This window comes from Styela clava, chromosome 9 (assembly GCF_964204865.1).
Source record: "Styela clava chromosome 9, kaStyClav1.hap1.2, whole genome shotgun sequence".
Lineage (NCBI taxonomy): Eukaryota > Metazoa > Chordata > Ascidiacea > Stolidobranchia > Styelidae > Styela > Styela clava.
The window spans coordinates 10,231,989-10,246,388 of record NC_135258.1 but is presented as its reverse complement, the minus strand read 5'-3'; the positions used below and the strand labels follow the sequence as shown (position 1 = coordinate 10,246,388).

Here is a 14,400-nt window from a genome sequence, read left to right as displayed (position 1 = left end):
CAATCTAACAATAAGTTAACTATTTTTCGAAGTAAAAAGAAAAAGACTATAGTTATTCTGCCCTGCATCTAATGGCAAAAATATGGTTGCGCTGGCAAGTTTGGGACGCGACGTTTTTAAGGCACCGTATATTTGAGCTGTTGTTAACGCTTTTGGTTCTTCATTCTTATGTGAATCTATGCTTCACACATGGGAGTTGATAAGATCAAGTACCAGAAATCGCCTCACTCTAATACAAGTGCTGCATTATAATGATCAAGCCTACACAGCGCCATCCTAGGATTTTAAGACTCGACGCTGATACAAGTGTTGCAAAATTATAATGCGTGACTCAATCAGTAGAGAAAGTTCCTGCTCATATAAAACACAGAATGTCGTTCTATCCTGGTAAAAAGCAGACAAACTGGGAATTAATATTTTATTTAATACATGGTATGTATTTATTTGCTACTTGAAAATTAGTTAGTTTCAAGCGTTCAAAGATCCGGAGTCTACCGGCAGCATTATACCAGTAATGTGAGACGAAGAACATAAAAATACTATTCCATCAGCTATAGTTTCTGGTTCCATAAATCCGAGCTTGTGAATTTTACTAAAATTTTCCATAATCTGAAAGATTATAAATATATATAATGTTTATAATATCATTCTTTGTTATTCTTTCATGTGTTTAGTGTTTCACTCAGGTGCGCCGTTAAAAGCATGTCGATTATTCGAATATATTACACGACCCTCATCGGAAATTTATTGAAAATATGCAATATAAAATACAAGCATGCAATGCATGCAATATTTGGTGAATATTTAGATTTCAACCTAGTTTCAATTCATTTATTTCAATGATTCGTCAAATGTGTTTAGAAACGATTTATGGCATGATGTATAGCTGCTTTCTCCTTTATACAGGTTAAGTATTTACATAGGTATAGTATAATGCAAGTGACTGTTAAATGGAACATAAATATGATACTACCATTCAGAAAAGGCACCATAAATAGTCTCATGCAGACTTTCAGTGTTGCAACGAGGCCAACTCCATGCAATCACTTTATATCGATAAACTTATGTGGATATCACAGCAACGTGACTCACCTTCTCTTGTTGCTCTTTTGTGTATTTTAAATTTTCAACAAGTCTCGTTTTCACAACACCTGGACTGTTTGGTCAAAAAATGAGAGCAGTTTGAATTGAAAAAGATAAATTGAATGGGGTGGGTCAAGATTTCCTTCTATCAATATTGATGAATATAACTCCGTATGTATGACTAAAATAATTGCTGGGTAAATAATGTTAGAAACGCAATTCGATTTTTTAATTTCAATATTCATATTTTTAAACTTTGGATTAGAGTTGACTCATTGGGCTACGCGCCATTTCGGAAATGTGGCTGTTTTTAAGATATTTTAAATATTCTGATATTACTTTTACCGTGATTTATGCCGTTTACTGACGTCATACTATGGTTGTAATACAATCTCCGAAAAATTCAACTATTCACAATCTCAACATGCACGACTGACTTGTTTTTTTTTTCGTTTTTGAAACAAATTACGGTAATTCAAAAATATTTTCAAATATATACGTTTAAAAATATCCTACTTGATGCTGTTAACACGAACGCCATATGAAGCACATTCTGAAAAACAAAATATTGATAATAAGCAAACAATTGGATAAAATGCAGAAATATAAAAAAATTATTTAATGCCTAAATGGAATTATTTAATGAATGACTCTGAGTAGTATAGTAGTGACAATCTTGTTATCGTCTTAGTAAGATTTCACTGTTTTTTTTTGTTTTTCGAATTAATAATATTAAACCGAGTTAAACTAGAATTTCTCAGAATTGTGAACCGCCATAACTTGTTTTTTTACAGGGCAATATTTAGTTAAATAGCCACAAGCTATTTCTCAATGACTAACCAGTTTTAATATAATTTATCGCAGTTCCACACTTGCTAATGACCTTTTCATGCGTCGGTGATTAGTATGGTCCACCATTCAACGAACAACAAGTTGTTATATACTTTTTCAAGCCTAAGGTATAATACCTGTGCTTTTAGATTGATTTTATTTACTTTATCATGAATTTTGTACATAGCGATGATTTTTCATGTTCACAAATGAACGGTAGCGTTATTCATTCCACACACCTGCTGAAAATCCTCTTGTGAAATTGTCTAACGCTGCCTTAATCATTTCGTACGACACATTGAATGTCAAAGGAAATGTTTTGAGACTTGCTATACTTGACACATTGACCACGCAACCTAAAAAATACAAGCAAATACTGAAAAAAATCTTCCAACGTTTTTGGTTGAATGAAATTGTTATTTTACCTTTTGTCTCTTTAAGGTGAGGCAATGCATATTTACAAAGAAAAACAGGTGCACGAACAAGAATCGCAAACAAATCTTCAAATAAATCAAGCTGGAGCTAAAATATGATAAATAAATAAATTAGAAATGTTGAAGATAATTTGTAGTCACCGTCTGAATTTCTTTTGTACTATTTGACATAAATTTGGGAATATCTCTAATCTAACCCATTTTAGGAAGAACACTGGATCTTATGTTGTTAAAAATCAATATATTATTGCATAATGTGATTGAAATATTTCATGTAACAGATAAATTAGAATTCGCTTGAAACCATAAATATATACAATTGTATTCAAAAATAAATATCTGGGCTGGGCACGAAATCATGTGATCAGAGTTCTTTTTCGTTTTGGATTTATTCTCGTAATATCATAGAATCATGCAGGAAATTGAATTGTAAAATAACATTGTTTGTGCTGCGCATTAAGCACATTCTTATAAAATTCGGTGGTTGAAAGTTATTCGAATCTACAGTTACCACCTATTTTCAAATCAATCTTTTTGCGCAACATATTGCAACTATTATTTGTTATATTCGTATATCATTGCGAATTTTTTTTATAAGATACAAGCACAACTTACTTCAGAAATTGGACAATGTTCCAGGCGACCCGCGTTGTTTATCAAGATATCAATTCTGGAAAACTTGCTAACTGTTATATCGATCACGGGTTTCAATTCTTCAAACTTTGATAGATCTCCAACTAATTGTAAAACCTAAAATTCGTCATTTTCATTTCAAACAAAGGTATAGTTCTTTTGTGGTATTTTTATACTATGAGCAGAGAAGTTGAACTGACTTTAAGTCGATTAGTTTCTACTCTAATTCATCAGCGACTTTTTTATAACGTTCATTGTTTTAGTACTTTGAATTATAGTTCACATAGTTGACAAACCTCTGCGCCATTATCTCTACATTTTTTAGCAGTTTCTTCTAGTCTTTCTTTGTTTCTTCCACAAATTGTTAATTTTGCCCCTTGTTTTGAAAAGGCAACGGCAGTGGCCTCTCCTATTCCACTTGATGCACCTGTTGTAGAAATAAAAACGAATAAAAAAATACCTGTAGCGGCAGGCTTGTATAGGTTTTCGAAATTAACCAACTCTCTAGTCTAATGTATGAGCTGGTATGATTTAGGAAGAGTGATCTTGCATCTGGATCAATTTATAAAAATATTGGCCCATGTGTTAAACAACGATTAAATTTCAGTTGTTTGTAGTTCTGCTGTATGCCTATAATTATTCATCGTAATCTATCTTTTGCCTTAAAAAAAAAGTTCAAATTTGGCGAACTCATGCGAGCAACTGAGCATCATGGTGTCGCGTTAAATAATACTGTAAATCAGTAAGACAAATATTATACTGTTTTATGCTCTTTTCCCATTTTCTTCGAAGCATGTGCCTAACGTTTTAGAACATTTCACAAGTCCACTCGCACTGCCTATTATAAAACACCATTTACGTCAAATAATTATACTCTAAAAAACTGCTTGAGTTTGTCGAGAAATAATAATTTTAGATTACTATAACGCATAAAGCTATCTCAATTCACCTGTAATGATCACCACTTTTCCGCTGAACTTCTCCATCACAGCACCAAGGCCAAACGCGCAATAAAAGGCTAGTCAAAGCACTGTTGCGGAACAAGATACCGGCAGCGTAGTCGTGCGAAGAAACTTTGAAACGATCAATGAGTGACTGTTTTATATATAGATATACAGGCTTGTCCATGGGAACGGGATGGAATGGGACAGCGCACATTTGTATTTACCATGGGACACGAAAACCGTATGATTTTCGGGGAAATGATTGTAAAACATAGTAATTTTTATTTTACTAAAGGTTTGATTGAATATAGAGCAGTGCTCGTCAATCGGGTATATAATACACCCCAATCCCAAGGTGTACCAAAAATTTCAAGGGGAGTATACCACACCGATGGAGTGTCCTGAGATGTACCGAATGAATGAAGGTATAAAATAGTGTAACATAATATCATGCCACTTTCAAATGTATTTATGAACATTGGCACAAATAACTCACAGCGCTATTGTTTAAACTTATGCACTACTTATGTCAGGCGGCTTTGGTATCTGCTTATATCATAATCAGTGTTCCCTCTAAGAAAATTTCACATTGTGCAAATGTTGTTTTTATTGAGCAAGACTATTTTAAGGCTGAGCAGAATCCTAAAATATTTGCAAACTTTGTGAAATGGTATAATTTTATCATATAATATCGTACTGCGTAAATAAACAATACTTCGTGTACAATATCAGCATTTTGTTGTTGAAAAATCATTGCTTTTATCAACAATGAGGATATGAAATTATAGCCGTAATTTTTGCTTGGCTATGAATGTGGCAATTCAGTATATTTTCACATACGCGTGGTATACACGTGGTATAACACTATCTATGACTATCTATCTTTATTTCACTTGAGTTTTCAAAACTTCACTCTCTTCAGCAATTGGCAATGTGGTGAAAAGGTTCAAACTACTCCCCAGTCCTCATTGATTCAAAATTTCGCTTCTGAGTTAATGCACCTAGTGCGTCAATGTGCTTTTTATGATCCAAAATCCAAATGACATTTTAGATTAGGGTTGTCCAACCTTTATGGCCGAGGGGCCACATGTAGTTTACGAATGACTACGTGGGTCACTTGACATGGTGGGTATATTATAGTTTTCACTACGCCGACTACAGGTTAATGAAAAAACAAACAAAACCCTCACACTAAAATTATAAGAACAATGAAAATACGAAGATACAGTAAAGTCAAAAGTTTTTACCACACGTAGATATTTTAATGGCACTGCTTTTATCCAACAAGTTTGTCAATATTCGGTGCGATGGACAATAGCAATGCGAAGAGAATTTTTCGAATGACTGTCAAAAATTAGTAATCTCACGGGGGATTTGACATGGTTCATTCGTGAAAAAATTTTCTCGTACATGAAAGTGCTGTCAGTTATTGAGGTCATGAAAACTGCTTCGTCTAGCTTCACAGAAAACAGGCAGAAAAACAGGTTGAAATACATGGCAGACGATAAAAATGATTTCAAGTATCTCTCTCCTGCAATAACGCCCAGCACAAAGAGACATAAAAAGCTTTCGATAGCTGGGTGGTGCTTCTCGCGCGTTTGTACGACGAGGAATACTATTTTATTAGAGGTTTCAATAGTGGCTCAGATTTGTGAAAGACATCGGGCTTCGAATAATACCGCGCGGGCCACTCGGAAATCTTCGGCGGGCCACGGGTTGGATGAACCTGTTTTAGATAGTCAACTTCCCATTCCTACCAATGATTTGCCTTTTCTAAATCGCTACCAGATGCCACATCCTGACAAACTCTGCAGATTATCACATTCCTTGACGCGGAATAGTGATAAATTTCGGAAAGTTTGGCAGTTTGTTTTTTAACCTATGCATAACGGTATCACGATTTCAAATTAGTGTCTCCCAGTCCACTGTTGTATTTAACCATTCTATTAAAATCAATATTCTTATTTTTAGCCTTGCTTTCTTGAATATACATTTTACTTGTACGTAAGATCAAAACGACAGTATATTGAATTTGGTTAAATAATAAACCACTAACCTGCTAAATATGAAAACGCCTGAAACGCCTTTTTCGTAATTTCTGGTAAACATACGGTAATTAATATATAACACTTCCATTCAAATTCCAACCAGTTTAGCCAAACTATGCGGCTACAAGCAACAACCAACAAACCTTCTGTAACAAAAGTGGACACCAGCTTTGCAACCTCATATACCTATTTAAATCTAAACAGTCCATATATTTTTTATGTTCACTTCGATACAGAAAACGAACCAATTATACCTGTGCGACAACACGAATCCAGTGCTTCTAATAGACACGCTTGTGACATCACAATGAACAGTGGCGTCTAAAATACGCGTGAAACAAATATGGGCATTCTAAGCGTTAATATGGGCGTTAAAAATATGACGACCCATGACCCACGCGTTGAAAACATATTGTTGCAAGTGCGCGAGAATGGGATTTTACTGCGCAAAATGTCTGGAGGTACTGCGCAATTGCGCAGTTGCGCACCTTAGAGGGAACCTTGATCATAATACTGCAAAAATTCCAACCTATTAGGCCAGGGGTGGCCAACCGGCTTTCGACCACCATCGACTAAAATCTTCAAAATAGCTCGCGATCGACTGATTGATGATAAAGTCATGAATAAAAATGACTGAATACTACTGAATGCGCACATAACTGCACACACGCATACAAAATTAGGGATTCCAAGTATGAGTACTTACAAGTCTTCGATTCTTATCCGATTCCTAAATTTTCGATTCCGAATCTCGATTCCCCGACATAACTTACAGAATAAACCTACCCACCTAATACCATATGAAATCAAACAAGAGCACGATGTTCAAATTCTGGACTGACAAGAAGGCCAAAACAAAGTAGTATGGGTATCCAATCTGTCACAGGAGACAAAATCGCACAAAAAAATCCTTCAGAACCCACAGAGATTTTCAAAATAAATAAACAATAAAGCCTTCCAGTGAAATATATATATACGTAACATGAAGTTTGCGGCGTCGTAGCAACTCAACGTATCAGTGAAGCAGTTTATACATATATGTAAAGGAATTGCCACAAAACGTTACACATTCTTTGCAATCAAAGTTTTAAACTCGAGAATCGATTCCAGTGCATCGGGCGAACAATAGATTCTGTATTCGAATCCGGACTCGATTCCGCCATTCCTACTGCCAATAATCTCGGCTCTGCGGTTGCATTCTCAATGGAATTGCCACAAAAATTTGCATATTAATGCTTCATTCAATTTGTTCATTTGATTATGTAATGGAGTAAATGTTTCATTATTTATTTTAGATTTATTCAAAGCATACAATTCAGATCTAGGGCCTGTCTAATTGTTAGTCGTAAGTGTTTTCAATTCCTCAAAAAACCTTGAAAAGTATCCATGTATTATCTAAACAGCGAATAAATAATATACTCAAACCATAAATATTACATTTCAAACTTCAGTATCTAATTTACTATTTTCTTCAAGTCCGATCCGACGTTCATTTCCAAAACTTGGCAGTAGTGAAACTTGCATTAGTCACATAATAATATGCTCTATTGTGCTTGTCCATACCCAATTAATGCATGTGTATATCGTATTTTGCGCATTTACAGTACTATATTCTTCCTGTTTTAAAACACACAAAAGGAGCTGTATGAAACTGGTTCGAGGCAATTTTTTGGGATATGTAATTAAATTTACTCAACATCAGACGAGATCGACTACTCGAGACGTGGCGATCGACGTGTTGGCAACCCCTGTATTAGGCCATGTATTTTCTCGATGTTATGTCAAATGCAATATTGTAAAGTTTGACGGTATTATTTTCGTCGACCTTTCTGAACGCGCAACCCTGATGTTGCCGGATGTTTCAGGACAACCGTGGTATTTATTTCCGCCAAAATGTGTCTGACCATTGTGAAGTTTGAATAGGTGTGCCTCTTTACGTCGTTATCTGACTATTAAAGCATCCGACCCGTACGATACATCAATCAGCGGGTAATGTTTTTGTTTTATTGACCCGTCCGAACTATTGCAAAAAAGATATTTGAGTGATACAAAATTATCATAAGGCGGGCCTATATTCAATCTAGCAATAAGTTAACTATTTTTCGAAGTAAAAAGAAAAAGACTATAGTTATTCTGCCCTGCATCTACTGGCAAAAATATGGTTGCGCTGGCAAGTTTGGGACGCGACGTTTTTGAGACACCGTATATTTGAGCTGTTGTTAACGCCTTTTGGTTCTTCATTCTTATGTGAATCTATGCCTCACACATTGAAGTTAATAATATCAAGTACCAGAAATCGCCTCACTCTGATACAAGTGCTGCATTGTATTGATCAAGACTACATAGCGCCATCCTAGGATTTTAAGACTCGACCCTGATACAAGTGCTGCAACATTATAATGCGTGACTCAATCAGTAGAATAAGTTCCTGCTGATATAAAACACAGAATGTCGTTCTAACTTGGTAAAAAGCAGACAAACTGGGAATTAATATTTTATTTAATACATGGTATGTATTTATTTGCTACTTGAAAATGAGTTAGTTTCAAGCGTTCAAAGATCCGGAGTCTACCGGCAGCATTATACCAGTAATGTGAGACGAAGAACATAAAAATACTATTCCATCAGCTATAGTTTCTGGTTCCATAAATCCAAGCTTGTGAATTTTACTGAAATATTCCATAATCTGAAAGATGATAAAATATATAATGTTTATAATATCATTCTTTGTTATTCTTTCACTTGTATAGTGTTTCATACAGGTCCGCCGTCAAAAAGCATGTCGATTATTCGAATATATTACACGGCCCTCATCGGAAATTTATTAAAAATATGCAATATAAAATACAAGCATGCAATGCATATATATTTGGTGAATATTTATATTTCAACCTACTTTCAATTCATTTATTTCAATAATTCTTCAAATGTGTTTAGAAACGATTAATGGCATGATGTATAGCTGCTTTCTCCTTTATACAAGTTAAGTACTTACATAGGTATAGTATAATGCAAGTGACTGTTAAATGGAACATAAATTTGATATTATCATTCAGAAAAGGCACCATAAATAGTCTCATGCAGACTTTCAGTGTTGCAACAAGGCAAACTCCCTGTAATCACTTTATAGATAAACTTATGTGGATATCACAGCAACGTGACTCACCTTCTCTTGTTGCTCTTTTGTGTATTTTAAATTTTCAACAAGTCTCGTTTTCACAACACCTGGACTGTTTGGTCAAAAAATGAGAGCAGTTTGAATTGAAGGAGATAAATTGAATGGGGTGGGTCAAGATTTCCTTCTATCAATATTGATGAATATAACTCAGTATGTAGGACTAAAACAATTGCTGGGTAAATAATGTTAGAAACGCAATTCGCTTTTTACTTTCAATATTCATATTTTTAAACTTTGGATTAGAGTTGACTCATTGGGCTACGCGCCATTTCGGAAATGTGCCTGTTTTTAAGATATTTTAAATATTCTGATATTACTTTTACCGTGATTTATGCCGTTTACTGACGTCATACTATTGTTGTAATACAATCTCCGAAAAATTCAACTATTCACAATCTCATCATGCACGACTGACTCGTTTTTTTTTCGTTTTTGAAACAAATTACGGTAAATCAAAAATATTTTCAAATATATACGTTTAAAAATATCCTACTTGATGCTGTTAACACGAACGCCATATGAAGCACATTCTGAAAAACAAAATATCGATAATTAGTAGACAAGTGGATAAAATGCATGAATATGAAAAAATTATTTAATGCCTAAGTGGAATTATTTATGGACTCTGAGTAGTATGGTAGGGACAATCTTGTTATCGTCTTAGTAAGATTTCACTGTTTTTTTGTTTTTCGAATTAATAATATTAAATCGAGTTAAACCAGAATTTCTTAGAATTGTGAACCGCCATAACTTGTTTTTTTACAGGGCATTATTTAGTTAAATAGCCACAAGCAATTTCTCAATGACTAACCAGTTTTAATATAATTTATCGCAGTTCCAAACTTGATAAAGTCATTGTCATGCGTCGGTGATTAGTATGGTCCACCATTCAACGAACAACAAGTTGTTATATACTTTTTTAAGCCTAGGGTATTATACCTGTGCTATTAGATTGATTTTATTTACTTTATCATGAATTTTGTACATAGAGATGATTTTTTCATGTTCACAAATGAACGGTAGCTTTATTCATTCCACACACCTGCTGAAAATCCTCTTGTGAAATTGTCTAACGCTGCCTTAAACATTTCGTACGACACATTGAATGTCAAAGGAAATGTTTTGAGACTTGCTGTACTTGACACATTGACCACGCAACCTAAAAAATACAAGCAAATACTGAAAAAAATCTTCCAAAGTTTTTGGTTGAATAAAATTGTTATTTTACCTTTTGTCTCTTTAAGGTGAGGCAATGCATATTTACAAAGAAAAACAGGTGCACGAACAAGAATCGCAAACAAATCTTCAAATAAATCAAGCTGGAGCTAAAATATGATAAATAAATAAATTAGAAATGTTGAAGACTCTAAATTCCTTTTGTACCATTTGACATGCATTTGGGAATATCTCTAATCTCACCCATTTTAAGAAGAACACTGGATCTCGTGTTGTTAAAAATCCGTCAATATATTATTGCACAATGTGATTGAAATATTCCATGTAGCAGATAAATTAGAATTCGCTTGAAACCATAAATATATACAATTGTATTCAAAAATCAATATCGAAATTGGGAATTTTCGATTCTTGGGGGTGGGCACGAAATCATGTGATCAGAGTTCTTTTTCGTTTTGGTTTTATTCTCGTAATATCATAGAATCATGCAGGAAATTGAATTGTAAAGTAACATTGTCTGTGCTGCGCATTAAGCACATTCTTATGAAATTCGGTGGTTGAAAGTAATTCGGATCTACAGTTACCACCTATTTTCAAATAAATCCTTTTGCGCAACATATTGCAACTATTATTTGTTATATTCGTATATCATTGCGAGTTTTTTTTATAAGATACAAGCACAACTTACTTCAGAAATTGGACAATGTTCCAGGCGACCCGCGTTGTTTATCAAGATATCAATTCTGGAAAACTTGCTAACTGTTATATCGATCACGGGTTTCAATTCTTCAAACTTTGATAGATCTCCAACTATTTGTAAAACCTAAAATTCGTCATATTTATTTTAAACAAAGGTATAGTTTTTTTGTGGTATTTTTATACTATGAGCAGAGAAGTTGAACTGACTTCAAGTCGATTAGTTTCCACTCTAATTCATCAGCGACTCTTTTATAACGTTCAGTTGTTATTTACTTTATTCATGGATGCTGAATAGGTATGCTGGTCGACTCATGCGTTGTTTTAGTACTTTAAATTTAATAGTTTACATAGTTGACAAACCTCTGCGCCATTATCTCTACATTTTTTAGCAGTTTCTTCTAGCCTTTCTTTGTTTCTTCCACAAATTGTTAATTTTGCCCCTTGTTTTGAAAAGGCAACGGCAGTGGCCTCTCCTATTCCACTTGATGCACCTGTTGTAGAAGTAAAAACGAACAAGAAAGACCTGTAGCGGCAGGCTCATATAGGTTTTCGAAATTAACCAACTCTCTAACGTATGAGCTGGTATGATTTGATTAGAGTGATCTCGCAACTGGATCAATTTATAAAAATATTGGCCCATGTGTTAAACAACGATTAAATTTCAGTTGTTAGTAGTACTGCTGTATGCCTATAATTAATCATCGTAAATTATCTTTTGCCTTGAAAAAAAGTTCAAATTTGGCGAACTCATGCGAGCAGCTGAGCATCATGGTGTCGCGTTAAATAATACGGTAAATCAGTAAGTCAAATATTATACTGTTTTATGCCCTTTTCACATTTTCTTCGAAGCTTGAGCCTAACGTTTTAGAACATTTCACAAGTCCACTCGCACTGTCTATTGTCTATAAAACTCCATTTACGTCAAATAATTATACTCAAAAAAACTGCTTGAGTTTGTCGAGAAATAATAATTTTAGATTACTATAACGCATAAAGCTATCTCAATTCACCTGTAATGATCACCACTTTTCCGCTGAACTTCTCCATCACAGCACCAAGGCCAAATGCGTAATAAAAGGCTAGTCAAAGCACTGTTGCAGAACAAGATACCGGCAGCGCAGTCGTGCGAAGAAGCTTTGAAACGAACAATGAGTGATTGTTTTATATATAGATATACATAGATCCATGGGAACGGGATGGGATGGGACAGCACACATTTGTATTTACCATGGCACACGAAAACCGTATGATTTTCGGGGAAATGATGGTAAAACATAGTAATTTTTATTTTTCTAAAGGTTTGATTGGATATAGAGCAGTGCTCGTCAATCGGGTATACAATACACCCCAATCCCAAGGTGTACCAAAAATTTCAAAGGGAGTACCACATCGATGGAGTGTACTGAGAAGTACCGCAAGTTGAAGGTATAAAATAGTGTAACATAATATCATGCCACTTTCAAATGTATTTATAAACATTGGCACAAATAACCCACAGCGCTATTGTTTAAACTTATGCACTACTTATGTCAGGCGTTTTTGGTATCTGCTTATATCATAATACTGCAAAGATTCCAACCTATTAGGCCAGGGGTGGCCAACCGGCTTTCGACCGCCATCGACTAAAATCTCCAAATTAGCTCGCGATCGACTGATTGATAATAAAGTCATTAACAAAAATGGATGAATACTGAATGCGCAGATAACTGCACACACGCATACAAAAATACCACCGCTGCAAGGATGCCAAGTATAAGTACTTACAAGTATTCGATTCTTATCCGATTCCTAAATTTTCGATTCTCGATTCCGAATCTCGATTCCTCGACATATCTTACCGAATAAACCTACCCACCTAATACCATATGAAATCAAACAAGAGCACGATGTTCAAATTCTGGACGGACAAGAAGGCCAAAACTAAGTAGTATGGGTATCTCTGTCACAGGAGACAAAGTCGCACAAAAAATTCCTTCAGAACCGACAGAGATTTTCAAAATAAATAAACGTTAAAGCCTTTCAGCGGAATATATATATATATATTATAAAATGAAGTTTGCGGCGTCGTAGCAACTCAACATAGCAGTGAAGCAGTTTATACATATATGTGAAGGAATTGCCACAAAACGTTACACATAGTTTGCAGTCAAAGTTTTAAACTCGAGAATCGATTCCAGTGCATCGGAATCGATTCTAGTCGATTCCGCGAATAATGGATTCTGTAATCGAATCCGGACTCGATTCCGCCATCCCTACTGCCAATAAGCTCGGCTCTGCGGTTGCATTCTCAATGGAATTGCGACAAAAATTTGCATATTAATGCTCCATTCAATTTGTTAATTTGATTATGTAATGGAGTAAATGTTTCATTATTTATTTTAGATTTATTCGAAGCATACAATTCAGATCTAGGGCCTGTCTAATTGTTAGTCGTAGGTATTTTCAATTCCTCAAAAAACCTTGAAAAGTATCCATGTATTATCTCAACAAACGAATAAATAATATTCTCAAACCATAAATATTACATTTACTAATTTACTATTTTCTTCAAGTCCGATTGGTCGCTTGGAATTAGGGGAAAAATTGGGCATTCTGATGCCACTGCTACGTTGCGAATAAAATTTATCATACTACTCCTGGAGTGGGACAATAACACAGCACATTGCAGAAATTGTTGTAGGATCGTTGGTCAGTCAAGACAGATGGTATTCAGTACCTTCATTTCCAAAACTTGGCAGTAGTGAAACTTGCATTGGTCACATAATAATATGCTCTATCGGGCTTGTCCATACCCAATTAATGCATGTGAATATCGTATTTTGCGCATTTACAGTACTATATTCTTCCTGTTTTAAAACACACAACAGTTGCTGTATGAAACTGGTTCAAGGCAATTTTTTGGGGTATGTTATTAAATTTACTCAACATCAAGCGCGATCGACTACTCGAGACGTGGCGATCGACGTGTTGGCCACCCCTGTATTAGGCTATGTATTTTCTTGATAATTTACATGTTATGTCAAATGCAATATTGTAAAGTTTGACGGTATTATTCTCGCCGACCTTTCTGAACGCGCAACCTTGATGTTGCCGAATGTTTCAGGGCAACCATGGTATTTATTTCCGCCAAAATGTGTCTGACCATTGTGAAGTTTGAAAAAATGTGCCGCTTTACGTCGTTATTCATATTAAAGCAACCGACCCGTACGATACGTCAATCCGCGGGTAATGTTTTTGTTTTATTGACCCGTCCAAACTATTGCAAAAAAGGTATTTGAGTAATACAAAATTATCATAAGGCGGGCCTATATTCAATCTAAAAATAAGTTAACTATTTTTCGAAGTAAAAAGAAAAAGACTATAGTTATTCTGCC

General features: G+C 34.8%; 2 protein-coding genes across 3 annotated transcripts; both read right to left on the bottom strand.

Moving 5' to 3' along the window:
• Positions 1 to 403: 403 nt before the first annotated feature.
• LOC120339985 (putative oxidoreductase TM_0325) lies at positions 404 to 5,999 on the bottom strand. Of its 2 annotated transcripts, XM_078116368.1 has the most exons (9): positions 5,982 to 5,999; positions 3,931 to 4,054; positions 3,278 to 3,408; positions 2,964 to 3,098; positions 2,340 to 2,436; positions 2,154 to 2,270; positions 1,600 to 1,636; positions 1,093 to 1,156; positions 404 to 609 (listed from the first exon to the last, which is right to left on the bottom strand). In XM_078116368.1, the coding sequence occupies exons 2-9, from the start codon at positions 3,965 to 3,967 to the stop codon at positions 469 to 471; spliced, it is 759 nt and encodes a 252-aa protein (XP_077972494.1). In that variant the 5' UTR covers positions 3,968 to 4,054; positions 5,982 to 5,999; the 3' UTR covers positions 404 to 468. The 2 variants fall into 2 exon arrangements, with proteins under 2 accessions (XP_077972494.1, XP_039264171.2); XM_039408237.2 differs by lacking the exon at positions 5,982 to 5,999 and having other exon boundaries at positions 3,931 to 4,075.
• A 2,457-nt stretch (positions 6,000 to 8,456) lies between these two features.
• LOC120339350 (putative oxidoreductase TM_0325) lies at positions 8,457 to 12,153 on the bottom strand. Its single transcript, XM_039407457.2, has 8 exons — positions 12,037 to 12,153; positions 11,387 to 11,517; positions 11,016 to 11,150; positions 10,380 to 10,476; positions 10,194 to 10,310; positions 9,645 to 9,681; positions 9,140 to 9,203; positions 8,457 to 8,659 (listed from the first exon to the last, which is right to left on the bottom strand). Exons 1-8 carry the CDS (start codon positions 12,071 to 12,073, stop codon positions 8,519 to 8,521), a joined length of 759 nt encoding a protein of 252 aa, XP_039263391.1. The 5' UTR covers positions 12,074 to 12,153; the 3' UTR covers positions 8,457 to 8,518.
• Between the last annotated feature and the right edge of the window lie 2,247 nt (positions 12,154 to 14,400).